This window comes from Aquarana catesbeiana, linkage group LG05, assembly GCF_042186555.1.
Source record: "Aquarana catesbeiana isolate 2022-GZ linkage group LG05, ASM4218655v1, whole genome shotgun sequence".
NCBI lineage: Eukaryota > Metazoa > Chordata > Amphibia > Anura > Ranidae > Aquarana > Aquarana catesbeiana.
The window spans coordinates 637,662,335-637,684,737 of NC_133328.1; the positions used below are offsets into that span (position 1 = coordinate 637,662,335).

At 45.5% G+C, this 22,403-nt stretch overlaps 2 protein-coding genes across 2 annotated transcripts in view; both read right to left on the minus strand.

Annotated features, from left to right (window-relative positions):
* LOC141146119 (uncharacterized) overlaps nt 1–22,403 on the minus strand; it is a 70,271-nt gene that overhangs the window by 41,871 nt on the left and 5,997 nt on the right. The window lies entirely within an intron of this gene.
* Nucleotides 1,660–16,006, minus strand: LOC141145588 (leucine-rich repeat-containing protein 14-like). Its single transcript, XM_073632414.1, has 2 exons — nt 15,369–16,006; nt 1,660–2,857 (listed from the first exon to the last, which is right to left on the minus strand). The coding sequence occupies exons 1-2, from the start codon at nt 15,983–15,985 to the stop codon at nt 2,287–2,289; spliced, it is 1,188 nt and encodes a 395-aa protein (XP_073488515.1). The 5' UTR covers nt 15,986–16,006; the 3' UTR covers nt 1,660–2,286.

A 22,403-nucleotide genomic window follows, 5' to 3' on the forward strand; every position in this document is an offset into this window, starting at 1 on the left:
CGAGGGACCCCCTAGCAACAGGCATTAAGAGGTGAGTAAAAAAAAACTTTCTCCAAATGTTTTTTTTTTTTTATTTATTTCATACACATTAATGAAAAAAAATTATTTTTTTTGGGTGGAACTTCACTTTAAGACCTTTACCTACTCCAAAATGAAAGTAGAACTAAAGGCGAAAAAAAAAAATGTTCTCAATTTTGGATAGAGTAAGGGTGGGTTATAACCCGTCAGTTTTTTTTGTTTTTTTTTCTCCCCGTTTCCCCAATGAGTAGATTTCCCCTTCACTTCCTGTCTCATATCCAAATCAAGAAAGTGAGAGTAAATCCCAGAACTATAGTGTCCCCAATGGAAGATTTCCCCTCTATTCCTGTTTTGGTGACAACCCAACATTTGGGATTTTCTTTCACTCTCAATGACAAGAGTCACCAGGACCAAAATAGAGAAGTTGTACCTTCCTAATGGGGACACAGACCGCAATAAAGACCCGACAGGAGTTCTAATCCCTCCCCACAAAAAAAGCTATACTTTAAAGTTTACTTTTTAGTTTTGGATGGAGTGGAGAGGGATTGGAACCCCTGTCAGGTCTTTATGGCTGTCTGTGTCCCCCCCGGGAGATTCACCCTCTTTCGGGACAAAAAGCAATAGGAGATCCAAAAATTCATCGTTGTCACCGGAGTAGGAGGGGGGGGAAATCTTCAATTGGGGACACCAAAGCTCACCATACACTTTCAATTTGGCTGTCCAATATCCTTTCGATCTACCATCGTGGTGATTGGATGGAAATTGATTGGATAGATGAGGTTGGTCCTCATATTACATTGTTTTGGTAAATCTAATGCAAATACAGCCTGCCTAGGAATGCCCACTTCCCCAGACTGACTCAGCGTCCCATGTGGGCGTTACCTATGCAAATACAGCCTAGGAACGCCCACTCTCCCAGACTAACTCAGCCTCCCATGTGGGCGTTACCTATGCAAATACAGCCAGCCTAGGAACGCCCACTCCCCCAGACTAACTCAGCCTCCCATGTGGGCGTTACCTATGCAAATACAGCCAGCCTAGGAACGCCCACTTCCCCAGACTGACTCAGCGTCACATGTGGGTGTTACCTATGCAAATACAGCCTAGGAACGCCCACTCTCCCAGACTAACTCAGCCTCCCATGTGGGCGTTACCTATGCAAATACAGCCAGCCTAGGAACGCCCACTCCTTCAGACTAACTCAGCCTCCCATGTGGGCGTTACCTATGCAAATACAGCCTGCCTAGGAACGCCCACTCCCCCAGACTGACTCAGCGTCACATGTGGGCGTTACCTATGCAAATACAGCCTGCATTGCATAGAGAAGCACAGAGACCCAGTGATGACATCGCTGAACCTAAAATAAGTTAATGAAAACGGAAATTTTTTATTTAACCACTTAACAGCCAGCATTGTACGCTGTGCATATACCATGTGACATGCATAAATTGCAACACCCACCAATTTGTTCTCTAGGGCCTCTGCTTTTAAATACGATATAATGTTTGGGGTTTCTAACTAATTAGCAATGAAACGAATGAAGTCAGTGGGGGAGGGGGAAGAACCAGGGAAGACACAATAAAAGCGGATTCAATTTCAACTTTCATTAAGAAAAAAAGAGGATTTTCTCGCTGCAGATAATATCTTGAAAGAATAAAATTTTATTCTGCATTAAAGTTACAAGGATATCATATCACTGTGCGTAGAAAAAAAATGAAAAAATTTATACAAAATATAACCACATATGGCTTCTGTAGTGAGGAATAGCCAATCATTTCAGTTGTGGGCGGAGCCAGCTTGGTTTTTTATGGTATGAGAGATTTTGTGGGTGTCGGCCAAAACAGGAAGTGAGGGAAAAAATTGCCCTAATAGGGCTACAGACATCAATAAAACTTTCCCTGCTCCTCCCATAGCCCAAAAAAAGATGGCCGTTCCCCTTCTGCACCCATTACCCAAAAAAAAATGGCTGTTCCCCTTCTGCACCCATAACCCAAAAAAAAGATGGCCGTTCCCCTTCTGCACCCATAACCCAAAAAAAAGATGGCCGTTCCCCTTCTGCACCCATTACCCAAAAAAAGATGGCCGTTCCCCTTCTGCACCCATAACCCAAAAAAAAGATGGCCGTTCCCCTTCTGCCCCCATAACCCCAAAAAAAGATGCCCGTTCCCCTTCTGCACCCATAACCCAAAAAAAAATGGCCGTTCCACTTCTGTGTCTATATCTAGAGGATTGGGCCCCCCCGAGTCCATATTTCGGCGACTGCCAGCACTAGAGGTTCAGGTAGTCCAGGTTCCGGTGAAGGCACAAATCCGTCGTCCACACAACGTCCGTCCGCTCCACCCTCGCCAGCGTCTCCTGCAGCTCTGCCGAGAACCGCGCCAGCTTCTGTTGGTCAATGAATCCGTCTGTCGGCGCTCCGTAAAAATCCCCCCAATCCAGGCCCTCGCCGCAACAGTCCACCGGGTACGGGTAGACCACCAATCGGAGCTCCCGAAGCCCCAGGCAGTTCTGGAGGAGAGTCCTCAGTCCCTGGGAGGATAAGGGGTTACTGAAGAGTCCCAGGTATCGCAGGCGGGAGCAGCGGCAGAGGGTGGGCGCCAGCGCCGACAGGGCGGAGTCGGTGAGACGGCACTCCATGACGTCCAGGTGGAGGACGGAGGAGGAGGAGGCGGCCAGCAGCTGCTGCAAGGGGGGGAGGAGGAGCTCCGAGAGGTTGGTCCCGCTCAGGTCCACCTTCTTCAGGGCGGGGGCGTGGAGGCTCTGCGTCAAATAATACAAATCCGGCGGGAGGAGGAAACAGAACGCCAATTCCAGACTCTCCAGCGGTTCTTGGATGCCCCTGAGAAAAGAAGAAGGTGCGCACAGCATTACCGCACACAGAGTTCAGGAGCAATTCACTCAAGAAGTGATATATATATATATATATATATATATATATATATATATATATATATATATATATATATATATATATATATATATATATAGGTGGAGTCCCATATCCAGTGTTTCTATCTAATAGTGAGATCTCCCGTCCATCATTCCTACTTTGTCCCCGCCCACCTTTGTGTCCCCGCCCACCTTTATTTGTCCCCACTCTTTGTTATATTGCAGCCATTTGCTAAAATCATTTAAGTTCATTTTTTTCCTCATTAATGTACACACAGCACCCCATATTGTACACACAGCACCCCATATTGTACACACAGCACCCCATATTGACAGAAAAACACAGAATCGTTGACATTTTTGCAGATTTATTAAGAAAGAAAAACTAAAATATCACATGGTCCTAAGTATTCAGACCCTTTGCTCAGTATTTAGTAGAAGCTCCTTTTGATCTAATACAGCCATGAGTCTTTTTGGTAAAGATGCAACAAGTTTTTCACACCTGGATTTGGGGATCCTCTGCCATTCCTCCTTGCAGATCCTCTCCAGTTCTGTCAGGTTGGATGGTAAACGTTGGTGGACGGCCATTTTTAGGTCTCTCCAGAGATGCTCAATTGGGTTTGAGTCAGGGCTCTGGCTGGGCCATTCAAGAACAGTCACGGAGTTGTTGTGAAGCCACTGCTTCGTTATTTTAGCTGTGTGCTTAGGGTCATTGTCTTGTTGGAAGGTAAACCTTCGGCTCAGTCTGAGGTCCTGAGCACTCTGGAGAAGGTTTTCGTCCAGGATATCCCTGTACTTGGCCGCATTCATCTTTCCCTCGATTGCAACCAGTCGTCCTGTCCCTGCAGCTGAAAAACACCCCCACAGCATGATGCTCCCACCACCATGCTTCACTGTTGGGACTGTATTGGACAGGTGATGAGCAGTGCCTGGTTTTCTCCACACATACTGCTTAGAATTAAGGCCAAAAAGTTCTATCTTGGTCTCATCAGACCAGAGAATCTTATTTCTCACCATCTTGGAGTCCTTCAGGTGTTTTTTTTAGCAAACTCCATGCGGGCTTTCATGTGTCCTGCACTGAGGAGAGGCTTCCGTTGGGCCACTCTGCCATAAATTCCCGACTGGTGGAGGGCTGCAGTGATGGTTGACTTTCTACAACTTTCTCCCATCTCCCGACTGCATCTCTGGAGCTCAGCCACAGTGATCTTTGGGTTCTTCTTTACCTCTCTCACCAAGGCTCTTCTCCCCCGATAGCTCAGTTTGGCCAGACAGCCAGCTCTAGGAAGGGTTCTGGTCGTCCCAAACATCTTCCATTTAGGGATTATGGAGGCCACTGTGCTCTTAGGAACTTTAAGTGCAGCAGAAATGTTTTTGTAACCTTGGCCAGATCTGTGCCTTGCCACAATTCTGTGTCTGAGCTTTTCAGGCAGTTCCTTTGACCTCATGATTCTCATTTGCTCTGACATGCACTGTGAGCTGTAAGGTCTTATATAGACAGGTGTGTGGCTTTCCTAATCAAGTCCAATCTGTATAATCAAACACAGCTGGACTCAAATGAAGGTGTAGAACCATCTCAAGGATTATCAGAAGAAATGGACAGCACCTGAGTTAAATATATGAGTGTCACAGCAAAGGGTCTGAATACTTAGGACCATGTGATATTTCAGTTTTTCTTTTTTAATAAATCTGCAAAAATGTCAACAATTCTGTGTTTTTCTGTCAATGTGGGGTGCTGTGTGTACAATAATGAGGAAAAAAATGAATGTAAATGATTTTAGCAAATGGCTGCAAAATAACAAAGAGTGAAAAATTTAAGGGGGTCTGAATACTTTTCCGTCCCCACTGTATATAATGTACTAGTAGGTAAAAATATAAAGAATTTTATTATTACAAAAATCAAAACATAAAATACATACACGGGTGTGTGAACAATCATATGTTCACACACCCACATAACATTCAGTTAGTACATACCATGGCCACAGATGTTAAAGAGCCACTAAATTGATTACTCCCTACATGTTTCGCCAAAGCATTGGCTTCTTCAGGGGAATGATATTGGAAACCTGTACATGTATATTGTGTTTTTTTTATAGAGTCTACATACATGTACAGGTTTCCAATATCATTCCCCTGAAGAAGCCAATGCTTTGGCGAAACATGTAAGGAGTAATCGCCTGTTCTAATTTAGTGGCCCTTTAACATCCGTGACCACCTTTGTATGTACCAACTGTTATATGATTGTTCACACACCCGTGTATGTATTTTATGTTTTAATTTTTGTAATCATAAAATTCTTTATATTTTTACCTACTAGTACATTATATACGTTCTTAGGCACCACTATAACCCCTGTTCTCTATCCCTCTTTACTCTGTTAACCTGATTAGCTGCTTTCCTGATTGTAACAGGCAGGGAATTATAGCTCCAAAATCAGAAGTGACGAGATCCTCATTCATTCATCACAGAGGAGATGGGGGAATGGATATTCTTCCATCTCCTCCATGGGCAGGCCTCTTACTGTGGTCCCGGGAGGAATAATAATAAAGCCTCATAATAGTGATCAGGCAGCTGTAAAGCCATGTGGATCACTGTTACATGACAGCCGGCTGAAAAAAAAAAAACGGTACCAAGATTATGGCTGCAGCCGCAACCACTTCCCGACGTCAGCTCCTGGAAATATATATATATATTTATATATATATATATATATATATATATATATATATATATATACACGGCGGCAGGTTGGCTCTCCTGCGCGAATCGCCGTATATGTATGGCGGCTCCTTTAAGAGCCGTAGCTGGCCCGTGCGCCTGCTGCACAGCTGGGGACGCAATGAACGCGGCCTCTGGGCGCGATCGCCGCAAACAACCGCGGGCACGAGAGCCAGAACGGGCATTTTTCTGTGTAAACACACAAATCCCTGTTCTGACAGGGGAGGTAAAACAAAATCGTCTTGTTACCAGTAATTAGGAACAGCGATCTGGCTCCTCCTCTAATCAGTTCAATCCCCTCACAGTTAGAACCCACACTAGGGAACACATTTAACCCCTTGATCGCCCCCCCCCCGTGTTAACCCCTTCCCTGTCAGTGACATTTACACAGTAATCAGTGCATTTTTATAGCACTGATTGCTGCATAAATGTGAACGGTCCCAAAAAAACCACCAAAAGTGTCCGATCTGTCCGCCGCAATGTCGCGGTACTGCTAAAAATCGCTGATCGTCGCCATTTCTATAAAAAAAAAAATAATAATAATAAAAATGCCATAAATATATGCCCTGTTTTGTATTACTTTTGCGCAAACCAATCAATATTACACTTTTTTTTTTTTTTTACCAAAAATATGTAGACGAATACATAGTGGCCTAAACTGATGAAGACATTTTTTTTTAGGGGGGGGGGATATTCATTATAGCAAAAAGTAAAAAATATTGTTTTTTTTTCATGGTCCCAAAAAAGCGTCAAAAGTGTCCGATCTATCCGCCGCAATCCTGCTAAAAATCACAGATTGCCACCATTACTAGTAAAAAAAATAAATAGATAAAAATTATATAAATCTATCCCCTATTTTGTAGATGCTGTAACTTTTGCGCAAACCAATCAATATACGCTTTTTGGGGATATTTTTTTTTATAGCAAAAAGTAAAAAAATATTGCTTTTTTTTTTTCAAAATTGTCGGTCTTTTTTTTTGTTTATAGCGCAAAAAATAAAAAAATACCACCAAAAGAAAGCTCTATTTGTGAGATAAAAATAGGACATAAATTTGAAGTAAATTTTGTTTGGGTACGTCGCACGCCCGCTCAATTATCAGTTAAAGCGACTCAGCAGTGCCGAATCGCAAAAAAAAAATCCTCTGGTCATTAAGGGGGTAAAACCTTCTGGGGCTGAAGCGGTTAAATACATACACCAGATGGGAAGTGGTTTAAAAGACAGCTTTGAGCTGCAGTCGCAGTGGCTTTGTGATGTCATCAGCGTGCTGCAGGCAGAAGGAAGCATTGCCGCAGTCTCCCCCCCCCCCCCCTCCTTCCCAGAAAAGCTGAGCAAGGCAGAGGAAGGCATTGCCAAGGGGAGTATTGTGATCTCTCCGAGAGATCCTGTAAATGTTTCATTGAATATACAAACTATCTGATGACAGGTCCACTTTAAAGGGACTCCTAAAACAAGTCTGCCCTCCAATCGCTTTACATTGGCGTTTAACACTTTCGCTGCCTGTGACTTTTTTTTCTTTCCTATTTAAATTTTTTGCATTTACGTTTTATGTTAAAATAAACATTTTAGGCCTGAAGATTACTTAGAACCCCCAAAATAATATTTTCCCTGAATGCAGAGTAGACATGTGCTGACAAAAAAATTGTTCATTTTTGTTTTAGTTTTCTTGTTTTTTTCGGAAATTTTAAGAATTTCTGAATTTTCGGATTTCCGAAATTCTGAATTTTCGACTTTTCAGATTTCCGAGTTTCGAATTTTCGGATTGCTGAATTTTCGGAATTCGAAAATCTGAAAAAAAGAAAGAAAATCAGTTTAATTCGAAATAATAACTAACTATTAAGGTATAAGTATTGGAATTTCCTTTCAAATTTGGAAATTCAAAAACCTGAAAATCTCAAATATCTAATAATAAATATTAAATTATAGGTATTGGAATTTCCTTTCAAATTTGGCTATTAGTGAACGTAATGAGTACGAATTTATCCGAAGTTAGGAATTATCTGAAATAACGAGTGCCGCATCTAAACGAATGGAACAAATTAATAATAAATAATTAATGATAATAAAAAGGTTTTATTATTATTTATTATTATTATTTGTTACGTTCCATTTGTTTAGATGCGGCATTCCTTATTTCAGATAATTTGTGACTTCGGATAAATTCATACTCGTTACGTTCACTAATAGCCAAATTTGAAAAGAAATTCCAATACCTATAATTTTTTTTTTTTTTTTTTTTCCACTCAGCAAGATTGTTTATCTGGGAGTCGTTCTTCAGTTATCAGTACATCCAACTTCTTCCCATTCCTGCTTCTCATCATCGTGGTAATGCTGATTGTATTTTTTTTTTTTTTTTTTTCTTCGGGTTGCAAAAGTTATTTATGTTGTGTTTAGATGTTATATCTTTATACATTTCTCTCCCTCCCCCCCTACTCCCCCCTGGCCCCCCCCATGACCGAGCGTCTCCTCCTGCCTCCCTCTTCTTTCTCTATCTTCCTCTGGACCGTCTTTGTTTCAGCTTCTAAGGTTATTTTAGATGTTAATCTCTGGGTCTCTTTATCTCTTTATCTTCCAACCTAGGCTATCCATATTTCGGCCGCTCTCAGGGAGGTTTTAAACTCTTCCCATCTTTTCCATTTTTCCATAAAGACGCCCATTTTCGTACCCTCACTGTATCTTAAATATTCTAGGTTATGTATTTTATTGACTTTCTCTAACCATTCCTTCATAGCTGGTCTTTCTGCCTTTCTCCAGTATTTGGGTATCAGGCTTTTAGCCGCATCTAAAAGGTGCGGTAGTAGCGTTCTTAAATAGGCTTTATTAGACATTTCGCTCAGGTGGAATAGGCAAACCCAGGGGTCATCTGGGGTATTGATCCCTGTTATGTCTTTAATAACACCCCTGACCTCTGTCCAGAATATTTTTATTATCGGGCATTGCCACCAGATATGGGTCATTGATCCCGGCTCCTTACATCCCCTCCAGCAATATTGTGGAGGTCCGTTTGAAAATTTGCTCAAACGGTCTGGAGTCATGTACATCCTGGTTAGACATCTGTAGTTTAGCTCCAGAATTTTACTGTTAACTGACGTGGCTGTTACTCTGCTTAGGATCAATGACCCTTCTGGAGGAGTGAGCTCCCTCCCCAGCTCCTTCTCCCACTTCTTTATAAAAGAGGGGGTATCCGTATTCCCTAATTCTATCAGTATTCTGTATGTCTGAGAGAACCCCCCCTTCCTGTCTTTATCCAGGCACATTTTCTCTAGTGGGCGAAGATTTTCCTTTGATCTAATTGGTTTTGGGAGGGATCTAATAAACTGACTCAGTTGGCTGTATCGCCAGGTGTTTATTACCAGCAAGTTTTTTTTTTCTTTTAGTTCCTGATATGTGCATATTTTATTCTGTTGCATAACATCCTTTAACTGGATGTTTTCATCTAATAGCCATCTCCCGAACCACTCCCCTCTCCCTGGTGCAAAGTATGCTGAGTCCTTAAGTGACATTAAGGGGGAATTGTATCCCCAGTGCTCCCTCTTGTGGACCTTGTCCCAAATCTTTAGTGCGTGTTTGGTGATCTCGTGTGTTTCAGAGCTAAGTTCTCTTAAGTGTGGGGGTATCCAAATTATTTTATTCAACCCATCATTACTAATCTCCCTCTCCATTTTCACCCAGTGTTTGTCTGCCTTATTTTTTGCCCAATCAATTACTCTAGCTAAAGATATGGCTTCATAGTATTTGCATACGTCTGGTGCTCCCCATCCCCCTTGGCCCTTCGCTTTTGTCAATTGTGTAAATTTTAAACGTGGTGCTTTTCCTCTCCATATGAACCTAAGAAAAATTGATTGCAGTTTTCTTAAATATGCCTGTGGAAGTGCGACTGGCAGCATTTGCATTACGTAGGTGATTTTTGGCAATACAACCATCTTATATATATTTATTCTCCCTCCCCAAGATAGTTGTCCTATGTGGATTCTGCTGAGTTCTTGCTTGATCTTGTTAAGAAGTGGTATGAAGTTGGCGTGGAAAAGCGTCTCATATGAGGTTGTAATCTTAATCCCTAGGTAGTTTAGCTCCTTTTGCCCCCATTGAAAGGGGAAGTGCTTCTGATATGAATGATCTCTGGGTTTGCTGGTGTTAAAGGTTAGTGTCTCCGATTTGCTTGGGTTTATTTTAAAGTTAGAAAGCTTACCATATTCAAGCAGTATTGACATTATATTCGGGAGGGAAATTTTTGGGCGCGATATGTATAGGAGGATGTCATCTGCAAATGCGGCTAGTTTATATTGATCTTTTCCTATCGTTACCCCACTAATATCCGGGCACCTCCTGATCTTTTCTAGTAGGGGCTCTAGGGCTAATACGAACAGGACAGGGGAGAGCGGACACCCCTGTCTAGTCCCGTTATGCATATCGAATGGCTCTGAAAGGACTCCGTTTGTTCTTACTCTGGCAGTGGGTCCCGAGTATAGTGCCCCTATTCTTCTACGTATCTTGATCCCGAAACCCATCTCCTCCAGTGTGCCCATCATGAAGTCCCAGTCTACCCTGTCAAATGCTTTTTCAGCGTCTATTGACAGGAGTAGACTTGGGACTCCGCTTTTCTTCAACTGCTGCACCGCCAGGAGGGTCTTGATGCTATTATCTCTCCCTTGACGGCCTGACACGAACCCGACCTGATCTGGATGCACTATCCTTTCTATTATGGGTTTTAGTCTGTCCGCGATTACTTTAGCGTAAATTTTCGTGTCTACGTTTAGGAGAGAGATCGGCCTATAGCTTGAGCATACTGTATTGTCTTTGCCTTCCTTTGGGATGACTGCTATTATGGCTTCTAAGGCTTCCTTTCTCATTTCTCCTTTTTCCCCAGCTTCATTCATATAGGAGCACATTTTTGGTATTAGTAGATCCTGGTATTTTTTATAGTAAAGCACCGTCAGTCCATCCGGACCTGGGCTTTTTCCCATTTGCAACCCTTTGAGCGCTTTCCTCACTTCAAGTTCAGTGTATGGGGCCTCCAGAGTTACTTGTTCATTTTCTGAGAGGTTAGACAGGCCACTATCTTCTAGGTATTTTTTGATTTTCCCTTGCTTTTCTGTCCTTTCTTCAGTGCTAATTTTTTTGTTTATGGCATACAATCCCCCGTAGAACTCCTGGAAAGTCTTAGCGATGTCTTTATCTTTATAGGCGATCTCGCCTAATTTAGTTCTTATTTTATCGATATAGTTATTGTTTTTCTTTTTGCTTAGGACCCTAGCCAGGGGCCTCCCGGGTCTGTTGCCCCCTATGTATCTTTCTTTCTTTACCCGGTTATAAACCTTACGGTTGTCTATTTCTATGAGTTCTCGCATGGCCTCTCTTTTTTTATATAATTCTACCAATATCTCCTTTTCTCCCGTTTGCTTATGTCGTTGTTCCAGCTCCTGAATACTTTTCTGTATGGCTGATCTTTCCCTAGCCTCCTTTTTCTTCCTTTCTGATCCTGCTTTTATTAAGATGCCTCTAATGAATACTTTATGGGCCTCCCATACTACAGCTTTTGAAGTTTCCTCGACCGAGTTAGTTTTAAAGTAGAATTCTAGTCCTTCCTTAATGCGCTGGTCTATTTCTCTGTCATGCAGTAACTCCTCATTTAGTCTCCAGTTATTGGAAGACTGGCTTCCCTTAACTAATTTCCACAGAAGACTCACTGGCGCGTGATCTGAAAATGTAATCGATCCTATTCTTGTGGCTTCTACCTCGTCTACATACCTGTGTTCCACCAGGAAAAAATCTAACCTAGAGTACGTCGAGTGTACGTGGGAGTAGTAGGAGTAATCTCTATTATTCGGGTGCTGCAGCCTCCAAATGTCTAACAGTTGGTATTGGTGCAGCTTCCTTTTTAGTTTGTTCATCCAAATCCCTCCGGTCCCACGGACACACGACGTACTGTCTTTCGCTGGGTCAAGACATATATTAAAATCTCCCGCAATGATGGTCCTCCCCCTTTTAAAGCTTTCCAATTTAGCAAGAATGCCCATTAGGTACCCCCCGGGGTTGGTGTTCGGGCAATAGATGTTTGCCAACGTGCATTCTACCCCATTTAGTTTGCCCCTGAGGAATAGGTACCGTCCCTCCGGGTCGATCATTCTTTCATCTGGACTAAACCTGATGTTTTTGGCAAAGCCTATCGCTACACCTTTTGAACTCTTAACTGGGGTATCCCCATATTCCCAGTTTGGGAAGTCCCTCGAGCGTATTCTTTGATTCCTGCCCACGAGGAAGTGCGTCTCCCGCAGGAAGACTACCTCTGCCCTGAGGAGCCTCAACTCCCCTACTATGTTTACACGCTTCACCGGAGAGTTGATACCCCTCACGTTATATGAAATTACGTTTATCCCAGCCATCCTGTTGACGCACCCCCTCGTAGGCTGAACCTCTTTTTTTTTAAATCTGGATAGCGGGGAGCAGTGTCACGCTTATCGGTCATACCCTCACCCCCCTCCCCCTCCCGCCCCTGTCCCTCCCTCACCCCCACCCTATCCTCCCCCCCACCTCCCCCCTCCCTCCCTCCCTCCCTTGGGGTAGCAGACCTTATCCTGGCCCTTTTAACCGTGGCCCCACTAACTCCTCCTGGCCCCCCGGTTTTCCCCCTAGAGGTTGAGCTCGGGGGTGCCATTCCTGGATCTACCCACTCCCGTCGGAGTACCCGACTCCCCCCCTCCTCCCCACTCCCTCTCACCCCCCCCCCCGGGGCCCACCCCCGCCCCCCCCCGTCTTTCTCACTCTCTCACACCCCCCTTTTTTTTTTTTTTCCTCCTATGTGCATATACAATCTTGTGTCGTCTGTTTACGGTCTTCTCGTATCGGTAACTGGCTTCCAGGCAGGTATCCCCACCCTATACTCTTGAGTTTCGGATTTTTCCCACCACCCCGGTATTTCAACCAGTGGCACTTCCAGGCGTTGGCAAAATTTTTGTGTCTCTTCTGGGAATCTAAGTGTCGCAGAGCGGCCCTCCTTGTGTCCAATCAGACATGCTGGGAAGCCCCAGGAATATTGGACATCATTTGCTTTGAGATGGGCTAGGAGTGGTTTGAGAGTTCTTCTCCTGGCTAGAGTCTCTGCCGATAGATCTGGGAAGATCTGGAGGTTTTCTTCTCCGTATTTCACTTGTTGATTTGCTCTTAAGCTTGACTTGATCTTTTCTTTATCTTGGAAATTGTGAAATCGGACAATTACATCTCGTGGGGCATCTCCCCTGATCTCCACTGGCTTCCTTACCCTGTGGGCCCGGTCTAGCTTGATCTTCGATCTATTTTCAGTTGGATCCAGGCGGTCACCAAAAATTTGATCTATTATTTCTTGGAGATTTTCTTTCCCCCCTTCCTTCTCAGGTAGGCCTCTTATCCGCAGGTTCTTCCTCCTATTACGGTTCTCCTGGTCTTCCAATCTGTACCGGAGGTTCCTTTGTTCTCTTTGGATTTCCTCGATTTGCTGTTTAAGAACATTCATCTCCGTTCCCTGGGTATCCGTTGTTGTTTCCAACTCTTCCACTCTTTTTAGTGTATGGCTCAAGTCCTGTCGGATTGCTCCGATCTCACTTTTAATAATTGCTTCTAGTCTTGCGAACATTTCTACCATCTCACTTTTTGTTGCTATTTGATTGTCTTCCTGGGGGGTCGCAGCAGTCTCTTCCCTTGTCTCCATACTTGAAGAATTGGTATCTGTCTCCGCCAGCTGTCTTCGTGTACTGACTTTGGATAAGGGCTCAGGGGTTTTACATTTAGGACCGCCAGCCTTCCCTGGGCTCCCTTTATTCCCCTCTTGGACCATATATTTCCTTATGGCGCCCGGGCTCACGCTTGTTCTGTTGCTGCTGGCCGTATTGGCCGCTGCCGCTTTCCCTCCCTTTCCCTTCATTATGCTGTAGACCCTGGGGGTCCTGCAGGGTGAGTGTAGGTATCCTGCTGACGTGATCCCCTGTAAGCTAAAGTAGTATATATTCTACCCTTCCCCAGTACACCCTGCAGTCCCCAAGGGGTTGCTTTCTTCTGGGGTCCCTGCCCCCTTAGATCAGGTGCTTTCCGTATACCCTTACTATGATTTTACGCCTAAAGAAAAGAGAAAAGAGAGCAGCTGACCCCTGGAGACCTCAGAAGAGGTAGATAAGGGAGGCGGGAGTGGTCAAGTAAAGTGATCAAGTGGAAAGGGGAGCGACCCCCCGGCCTGGTGGCCCCTCCAGTACGCAATTCTAGAAGTCTTCCCAGTCAGCTGCCTTCGTCTACTGCAATCTTAACAAGTCCCGTTCTCAGTTATCTTCAGGGGTATGATTTATATTAAGGCTAACCGCCTTAAACTGACACAGGCTTGCAGGACATATTCACTTTTGAGCTGCCTGGGGCTGATTAGATTACACCTTATGAAAGCCCGTTCTAACACATATATCCGTCGTATCTTACATATGGCTGTAAAGCTAACTGCACATGATTTTTTTTTTTACTGGTTGCAAGCAATGTAAGTCATAAAAAAGTATTAGCCTTCAACAGTAGATGTAGTTTGCATTTGCATATTATCACCGATATAGGATTACCTTACAGAGTTTTGATCACTTTAGAGCTGCCTGGGGCTGATTAGGTTACAACTTATGAAAGCCCGTTCTAACACACATATCCGTCGTATCTTACATATGGCTGTAAGGCTAACTGCACATGTTTTTTTTTTTTTTTTTGCTGGTTGCACACAATGTGAGTCATAAAAAGGTATTAGCCTTCAATAGTAGATGTAGTTTGCATTTGCATATTAACACCGATATAGGATTGCCTTACAGAGTTTTGATCCTTAGTTCCCAGTCCCCTGCAGAGAAGGGGGGTCTCACGAGTTATTTGAGATAAGAAGGAAAGCACTTACCCCCTCTGTCGTATACAAACGTTTTACCAAACTCCTCTCCTTTTTTTTTTTTTTTTCCCTTGTGTCAGCTGTTTCTACGGACGGAGCAGCCTTCAGTTCGGATCCCTCCTAGCTTGGCTGCCGTCCACTTCCTTTGCCTCCCGGCGTGTCAGCACTTGCCTGAGATTTTTGATACAGCTGGGGGGTTCGTGTCCAGTGTCCTACGGGGGGTTAGCGGAGCTTCTGCGGGACAACGAGACAACGTCGGCCCTGGATCTCCCGGCTCCGGCACGGGGGGGGGGGGGGGGGGGGGGGGGCGCCGCGGGCGGGCGGCGATCGAATCTATCGAGGGGACAGGGTTGCTCTCAGCCGCAAGTTGGAGCTGGAGGAGGAGACGTCCGGCATCCCGGGATCAGCAGCCGATCCAGTAAGCCACCCACATCCGGCTCCTCCTCCTCCCAGCCGACGATAGCTCTCACTCTGACCTGACAATGGCAATACCTATAATTTAATATTTATTATTAGTTATTTGAGATTTTCAGGTTTTTGAATTTCCGAAAATTCAGAATTTTCGGAAATTTGAAAATTCGGAAATTTGTAATTTCGGAAATTAAAAAATTTGGAAATTCGGAATTAACGAATTTGTCAAAATTGGTTAAAAAATGAATTCGGAACTAAACGAATTGCACATGTCTAATGCACAGATTTCGTAGAATAATTTGGGTGGGGCTGTATTATTTTTTAAAAACATTTTTGGGAACATTTTTGAATTTTTTTTTTGCTATCACAAGGTGGGCGGATACACGACGTAAAGGTTACGTCGTCGGCAGAGAAAGGGTTAAGGGAAGCCATATTGTTTCTGAAGATACTTAGGAGTCGTACCCCAACACCTGCCACAGCCGCCCGGACAGGCGGGAGGATCCGAGGTTCAGCACCTTCAGGGATTTCAGCTGTCCGACCAGCGCGGCGAATTTCCTCATGGCGTCCTCCATGTCGGGGGTCGGGCGGCGGACGTCCACGTTAGTGTACGGCAGCTTGAGGCTGCGCAGGGAGCTGAATTTCACCATGGCGGGCAGGAGGGCGTTGAGGCCCTCCAGGCCGAGGTTGTTGAAGCTGAGGTCGATCTGGCGCACCCCCGCCGGCTCCAGGAGCTCCAGCAGTGCCACTGTTCTCCGCAGGGACAGCTCCTTGGCCCGCAGGTCGCAGCACCGCAGGCGCATTGGGCCGTGGACGCTCGCCTGGAGCGCCTCCCGCAGGACGGAGTAGGACGTGCTGGTTTTAAAGAGGTCCACTCGCACTTCCACATACACAGGGTCCAGGGGGTGGGATGGGACCAGTGCAGAATTTTCGTGTCCCCGCCTCCTCTTTGCCGCTTGCGTGGCTTCGCTGCGGCGTCTCCTAGAGAGCTCAATGCATGCTTTGGCCAGGGTCACCGTGCGTGACAACGTGCTCTTCGTGCCGGGGCTTTGTTCCAGGAAGGAATTGTGGGTGCCCATCATGTCCAGGAGACACAATCAATGCCCCCTGCGCAAAACAAGAGAGAAATATTATGAGCGGAGCAGTAAATACATACCCAACCTACATTTCCTGCAAAGCATAAGCCAATATCAGTTCAGGGTGGAGTGCGCCTTTAAGGTTCTTCTATTAAAAGGAATCTTTACCCTTTTTATTTAAAAAAAATAAGAGTCTCCTCCCAAAACTGATACCCCAGTGTTTAGCGGATCCTGGGGATATAAAACCTCCTAAACCTCTACAGAGGATGTAAGGCGCCATTGTGAGATTCTTCTGAAAATACTAATTCCCTGGCTGTCATTCTGATCCAATGGCTTCAGGTAACTGCCATTTCTTTCTTGTCTATTGAGGGGCACACACATTATAAGAACATAGGTTTACACTGCCACCTACAGGAGGACTGGACATTAACAATAGGAAAAAAGCATAAGCCAACCAATAATAACCCCCAGCATTGGTGTCAGTGAGTGCAATTATAACCCCCAGCATTGGTGTCAGTGAGTGCAATAATAACCCCCAGCATTGGTGTCAGTGAGTGCAATTATAACCCCCAGCATTGGTGTCAGTAAGTGCAATAATAACCTCCAGCATTGGTATCAGTAAGTGCAATAATAACCCCCAGCATTGGTGTCAGTGAGTGAAATTATAACCCCCAGCATTGGTGTCAGTATGTGCAATAATAACCCCCAGCATTGGTGTCAGTGAGTGCAATTATAACCCCCAGCATTGGTGTCAGTAAGTGCAATAATAACCCCCAACATTGGTGTGAGTAGATGCAAAAACAACTCCCAGCATTGGTGTTGGTGGACACAGTAATAACCCCCAGCTTTGGTGTCACTGAGTTCAATGATAGCCCCCAGCATTGGTTTAATTGTCTGCAATAATAACCTCCAGCATTGGTGTTACTGAGTGCAATAATAATCACCAGCTTTGGTGTCACGGAGTGTAACAATAACCCCAACATTGGTGTCAGTGAGTTCAATAATAACCCCCAGCATTGGTCAGTGGATGCAATAAAAACCTCAGCATTAGTGTCATAGACAAGAGTAATAATCCCCAGAATTGTTGTCAGTTGCAGTAAGAATAATCCTCAGTATTGGTATCAGTGACCACAATAATAACCACAAGCATTGGTGTCAGGGAGTTCAATGATAACCCCCAGCATTGGGGACTGTGAATGCGATCATAGCCCCCAGCATTTGTGTCAAGGAGTTTAATCATAGCCCCCAGCATTGGTGATGTCAGTGTGATTAATAACCCCCAGCACTGGTATGGGTACTATTAACACCGAACCACCATCACCCCCCACACACACACATATACACTGGTGGTCAGTAGCAGTGCAATTTAACCCCCCTCCCCCCAATCACCCCCCTGCATTACTGGTAACTGTGAAATTTAACCCCCCCTCCACCTCCTTTGCATTAGTGGTCGTGACAGTGAAAAATTGATTTTTAAAACAGCTTACCTGTAAAATCCTTTTCTTGGAGTACATCACGGGACACAGAGCACCATAATAATGACTATGTGGGTTATACGCTTACCTTTTGGTGATTGGACACTGGCAACCAATAGTAAGACGGTTCCTCCCATATAACCCCTCCTACACAGGAAGTGCCTCAGTTTTGTAGCAAGCAATGACGATCCCAGAAAAAGAGGGGAGGGACCTCTGTGTCCCGTGATGTACTCCAAGAAAAGGATTTTACAGGTAAGCTGTTTTAAAAATCCATTTTTTTTTATCGTACATCACGGGACACAGAGCACCATAATAATAATGACTGACTATGTGGGATGTCCTAAAGCAATGCATCTGAGGGGGGGGGACACATTATCCCTAGACCCAATGGATCTGAGATTATAAAGCAGCCTGCAGCACGCTGTGGCCAAAAACAGTCTCATTTTGAGATCTCACATCCACCTGGTAAAATCTGGTGAATGTATGAACTGAAGACCAAACGGCTGCTTTGCAAACCTGAGCCATAGACACCTGCTGGCGTACTGCCCATGATGCACTAACCCCTCTAGTGGAGTGTGCTCTTAATTCCCGGGGTGGAACCCTGTGCTTTAATCCATACGCCTGGACAATAGTCTGGCGAATCCACCTGGATATAGTTGAACTTGTTGCCGGCTGTCCTTTTTTAGGACCCTCAGGCAAGACAAAAAAACAGTCAGTTTCCCGAAAGGGAGCTGACATTTCTAAGTAAGCTTTTATCGCCCTCACCACATCCGGTGAGTGAAGCGACCTTTCCTCCCTAGTCTTAGGGTTTGGAAAAAAGGAAGGAAAAATTATATCCTGATTCAAATGAAATTTGGAAACCACTTTTGGTAGAAAATCCGGACGAGGACGCATGACCACTCTGCCCTTATGAAGAACCATAAAAGGTTCTTTGCACAAAAGGGCGGCCAATTCTGACACCCTTCTAGCTGATGTTATAGCCATAAGAAAAACTAATTTCCTGGTCAATAGGACAAAAGGGATATGCCTAATAGGTTCAAAGGGCTGACTCTGTAAGGCTGACCGTACCAAATTTAGGTCCCAAGGACACAAAGGTGGTTTACGTGGTGGCCTCAGGTGTGTTACTCCCTTGACAAAGGTTCGCACCAAAGAATGGGATGCAATTGGTCTTTGGAAAAAGACTGATAAGGCCGAAATCTGTCCCTTGATTGTCCCTAAAGCAAGCTGCAAGTCTACTCCTGTTTGGAGAAAGGCGAGCACCCTTCCAATCGTATACCTACGAGGGTTCCATTTCCTTTTCTCACACCAAGAAATGTATGACTTCCAGACTCTATAATAGATAGCTCTAGAAACTGACTTTCTAGCGTTTATCAAAGTGGACAAGACTGAACCCATAATACCACGGTCTTTCAGTAGTCTGGTCTCAATAGCCAGGCCATCAAATTCAGCAACCGTAAAGAAGGATGGAATATGGGCCCTTGAGACAACAGGTCTGGGCGCCAAGGAAGAACCAACAGATCTCCTACTGCCAACTTCACAATCCATGAGTACCATGATCTCCTGGGCCACGCAGGGGCCACTAAGATCACCGGCTTCCGTTCCTCCCGTATTCTGCGTAGTAAGTGCGGCAGAATCTGGATCGGAGGGAAGGCATATATCAGAGAATACTGATCCCAAGGAACCACTAACGCGTCTATCCCGACAAGCGGATCCTTGGTCCTGGACACAAACCTGTACAGTTTGGCATTGAATCTAGATGCCAGCAGATCCACATCTGGGGTCCCCCAGTATTGGCAGATCTGTAGAAAAACCTCGGGATGCAGGGACCATTCCCCTGGTAACAATTTCTGGCGACTCAGGAAATCCGCCTGCCAATTGTCCACCCCCGGGATAAACACTGCTGATAGAAACGGCACATGATTTTCTGCCCAGGTTAGTATATGATTTACTTCTCCTTGGGCTGCCCGACTCCTGGTACCTCCCTCGTGGTTGATATACGCCACTACTGTGGAGTTGTCGGACTGAACTCTGACCGGAAAACCCTGCAATCTGGACGTCCAGAATCACAGGGCCAGACGAGCTGCCCAAATCTCCAGTAGATTGTTTGGCAGAGTCTTTTCTGTCTGGGACCATACTCGCTGGACAGACGCTTCCTCTAGGACTGCTCCCCAGCAGTGTCCATAGTCACCACCTTCCAGGCTACTGGTGGGAAAGATTTCCCTCTTTGTAAGTTGCTGGTTCTTAACCACCAAGAGAGGTTCCATAGAACCTGTGGAGATAGAACCATTGGTTGATCCAAGGTTCGAGCAGACTTGTCCCAGGCTTTCAGGATACTGTTCTGGAACACTCTGGAGTGGAAATGTGCATATGGCACTGCGCTGAAAGACGACACCATCTTGCCCAATAACCTCATGCATAGCCGGACAGAAGGTGTTGGTTCTTTTTTCACCTTCTGTACAAGTTCCACTATGGAGGCGACTTTTAAGGGCGGAAGAGACACCTTTTCTTGGGCGGTGTTCAAGACCAGACCCAGATACATCAAGGTTTGTGTTGGACAAAGAGCTTACTTGTCCAAATTTAGTACCCAACCTAGGCGTTGTAAGACCCGCACCGTACTTGACACGTTTAGAACTAGTGTAGGGCGAGAGCAATCCCTTAGAAGTAGATCATCCAGGTATCCTATTATGGAGACTCCTTGAGATCTTAGGGAAACCAGTACTGGGGCCAGAACCTTTGTGAAGACCCTGGGGGCCGTGGCTAGACCGAACGGTAGTGCCACAAACTGGAAATGACTGCCCTCTACAGCAAAACGTAAGAACATTTGGTGTGGACCGAAGATCGGCACATGAAGGTAAGCATCCTTGATGTCTTTGGATGCCAAAAAGTCTCCCTTTCTCAGGGACCTTATTACTGATCGAACCGACTCCATGCGGAAAGATCGGACGTCTACAAAGAAGTTGAGAGCCTTGAGGTCTAAAATGGGCCTTACTTCCCCATTTGGTTTCGGCACGGTGAACAGGTTTGAGTAAAACCCCTTGAATCTTTCTTCGTGCGGGACCTTTACAATTACCCCCTGCATCAGCAGATGGTGTAAAGCTAGGAGTAGACAACTTCTTTTCTCCGGATCCGCCTGGACCCTTGAGTGTAGAAAGCGGTTCGGGGGAACCTCCCGGAACTCTATTCTGTAACCGTTCTTTACAGTGGAAATGACCAATCTGTCGTGAACCAGTTCCTCCCAGGCCTCCCCAAACAGCTGCAGCCTGCCCCCCACCTGTGAGAGCGGGGGCGCCCCTTCACAAGGTAGACTTGGAATTGGGCTTGGGTAGCTTCTGGGTCCAGGGTTTTTTCTGACCCTGTGGTCTTTTGAACCCAGACGGCTGAGGCCATCGATACCGTTTAGGGGAAGAGGCACCAGGCCCTGGGGGATTAGGAATTTTATAAGAGGGCTGCTTCCCCTTCTTTTTAATAGGAAGCAGAGCGCTCTTTCCTCCAGAGATCTTTTGGATATATTTATCCAGATCATCGCCAAACAGGCATTCTCCATGAAATGGAAAGGCAGCAAGTAGCCTTTTACATGGTGTCTCAGCAGACCAGTTCTTTAGCCACAATACTCGGCGCATATGAACTGATAATAACGCAAAACGAGACATCTGTTGAATTGAGTCCTTTAAGGCATCCACCGCAAAACACAAGGCATGAGGGATTTCGAATAGCTTTTCAGCAGATTGCCCCTGGCAAGGAATGCTCTTTACTATCCTCTTAAAGCGATCCTTTAGGGATTGACAAATCCCAATAGCTGCAACAGCAGGCTGAACTGCTGCACTGGCAACCGAGAAGGAAGCCTTCAATAAGGACTCTAGCTTTTTATCAGCCGGATCCTTGATAACCTGGACAGGTTAAGTTTTTATTCACGGAAAATATGGCGTCTACCAAAAGGTGTGCTCCATTTCTTCCTAAACTTTTCCTCCATAGGGTAAACAGAAAACCATTTGGGAGGTAAGTATATCCTGTCAGGATGCTCCCAGTCCGCATAAATCACCTGCTCCAGTAATGGATGCAAGGGAAAGGCTTGGGAAATTTGCTTATGTCGCAAAGATCCCAGAGTGGAACAAGCGAGTGCAGACTCCTGAACCGGGGGTAACTTAAACCCAGTTCATACCATCTCCATTAGAGATTGGATAAACAATTGCTGGCAATGGGAGGCTGAAATTGGCTCCTCAGAGCCGGAGTCCTCAGCCGAGGAATCTTCAGCCTCTCCTACCTCCTGGTCCTTCATGACCACCTCCTCTGGATCTTCTGCCCATTCTGGTTCCAGGTTACCTGGACCCATCTGGCTAAAAGAATCCTGGGGCTCTAGTGACTCACCACTTGGCCCGGGCCCGGAGGAGAGAGATCTATTACGCTTCCTTCCCCCCTGTGTTAGAAAGGCAATCATGCCAGCTATCTTGCCTTCAAGACCCGCTAAGGCAGATGCCAAATCATCCTTTGTAACATAAGCCGAGCCAGGTACATTGGTAGTGGCTACTATGCCTGACAAGTGCAATGGCTCAGCCAGGTCAGAAGCCGCAGGTTCCTCAGAAGAAACTGAGGCTGCATCAGCACGGGGTTGGTCTCCTGTTATTTGTGGAGGGACTCTTACCCCTGTGCTTGCCTTGTTCCCTGCTCCTCGTTTTTTGGAAGACATTGCTTACACACGAGGAAACTAAACAGGCAGTACTCCCCACAAACTATAACTAGTTTTAAACCTGTCACTGCTGTGTCCAAGACCACCAGGCTCACGTGCCCACCATTCGCTCTGCTTCCTCCATGCGCACGCCAGAGCTCCCCGCTTTAAAATACTAGCATGAGAGCAAGCGCGCGCATCAGCGATTGGTGACCCGCCTACCGCATGGCGCATGTGCCGTCCTGACGCGCACCTGTGACGTGGATGGCGGCAGCGCACTCGCGCG

Coding starts and splice junctions, on each gene's coding strand:
- LOC141145588 (XM_073632414.1), bottom strand. CDS start 15,985: ATGATGGGCACCCACAATTCCTTCCTGGAACAAAGCCCCGGCACGAAG. Junction 2,858..15,368: donor CGGCTGTGGCAGGTGTTGGG/GTACGACTCCTA, acceptor TTCTTTTCTCAG/GGGCATCCAAGAACCGCTGG.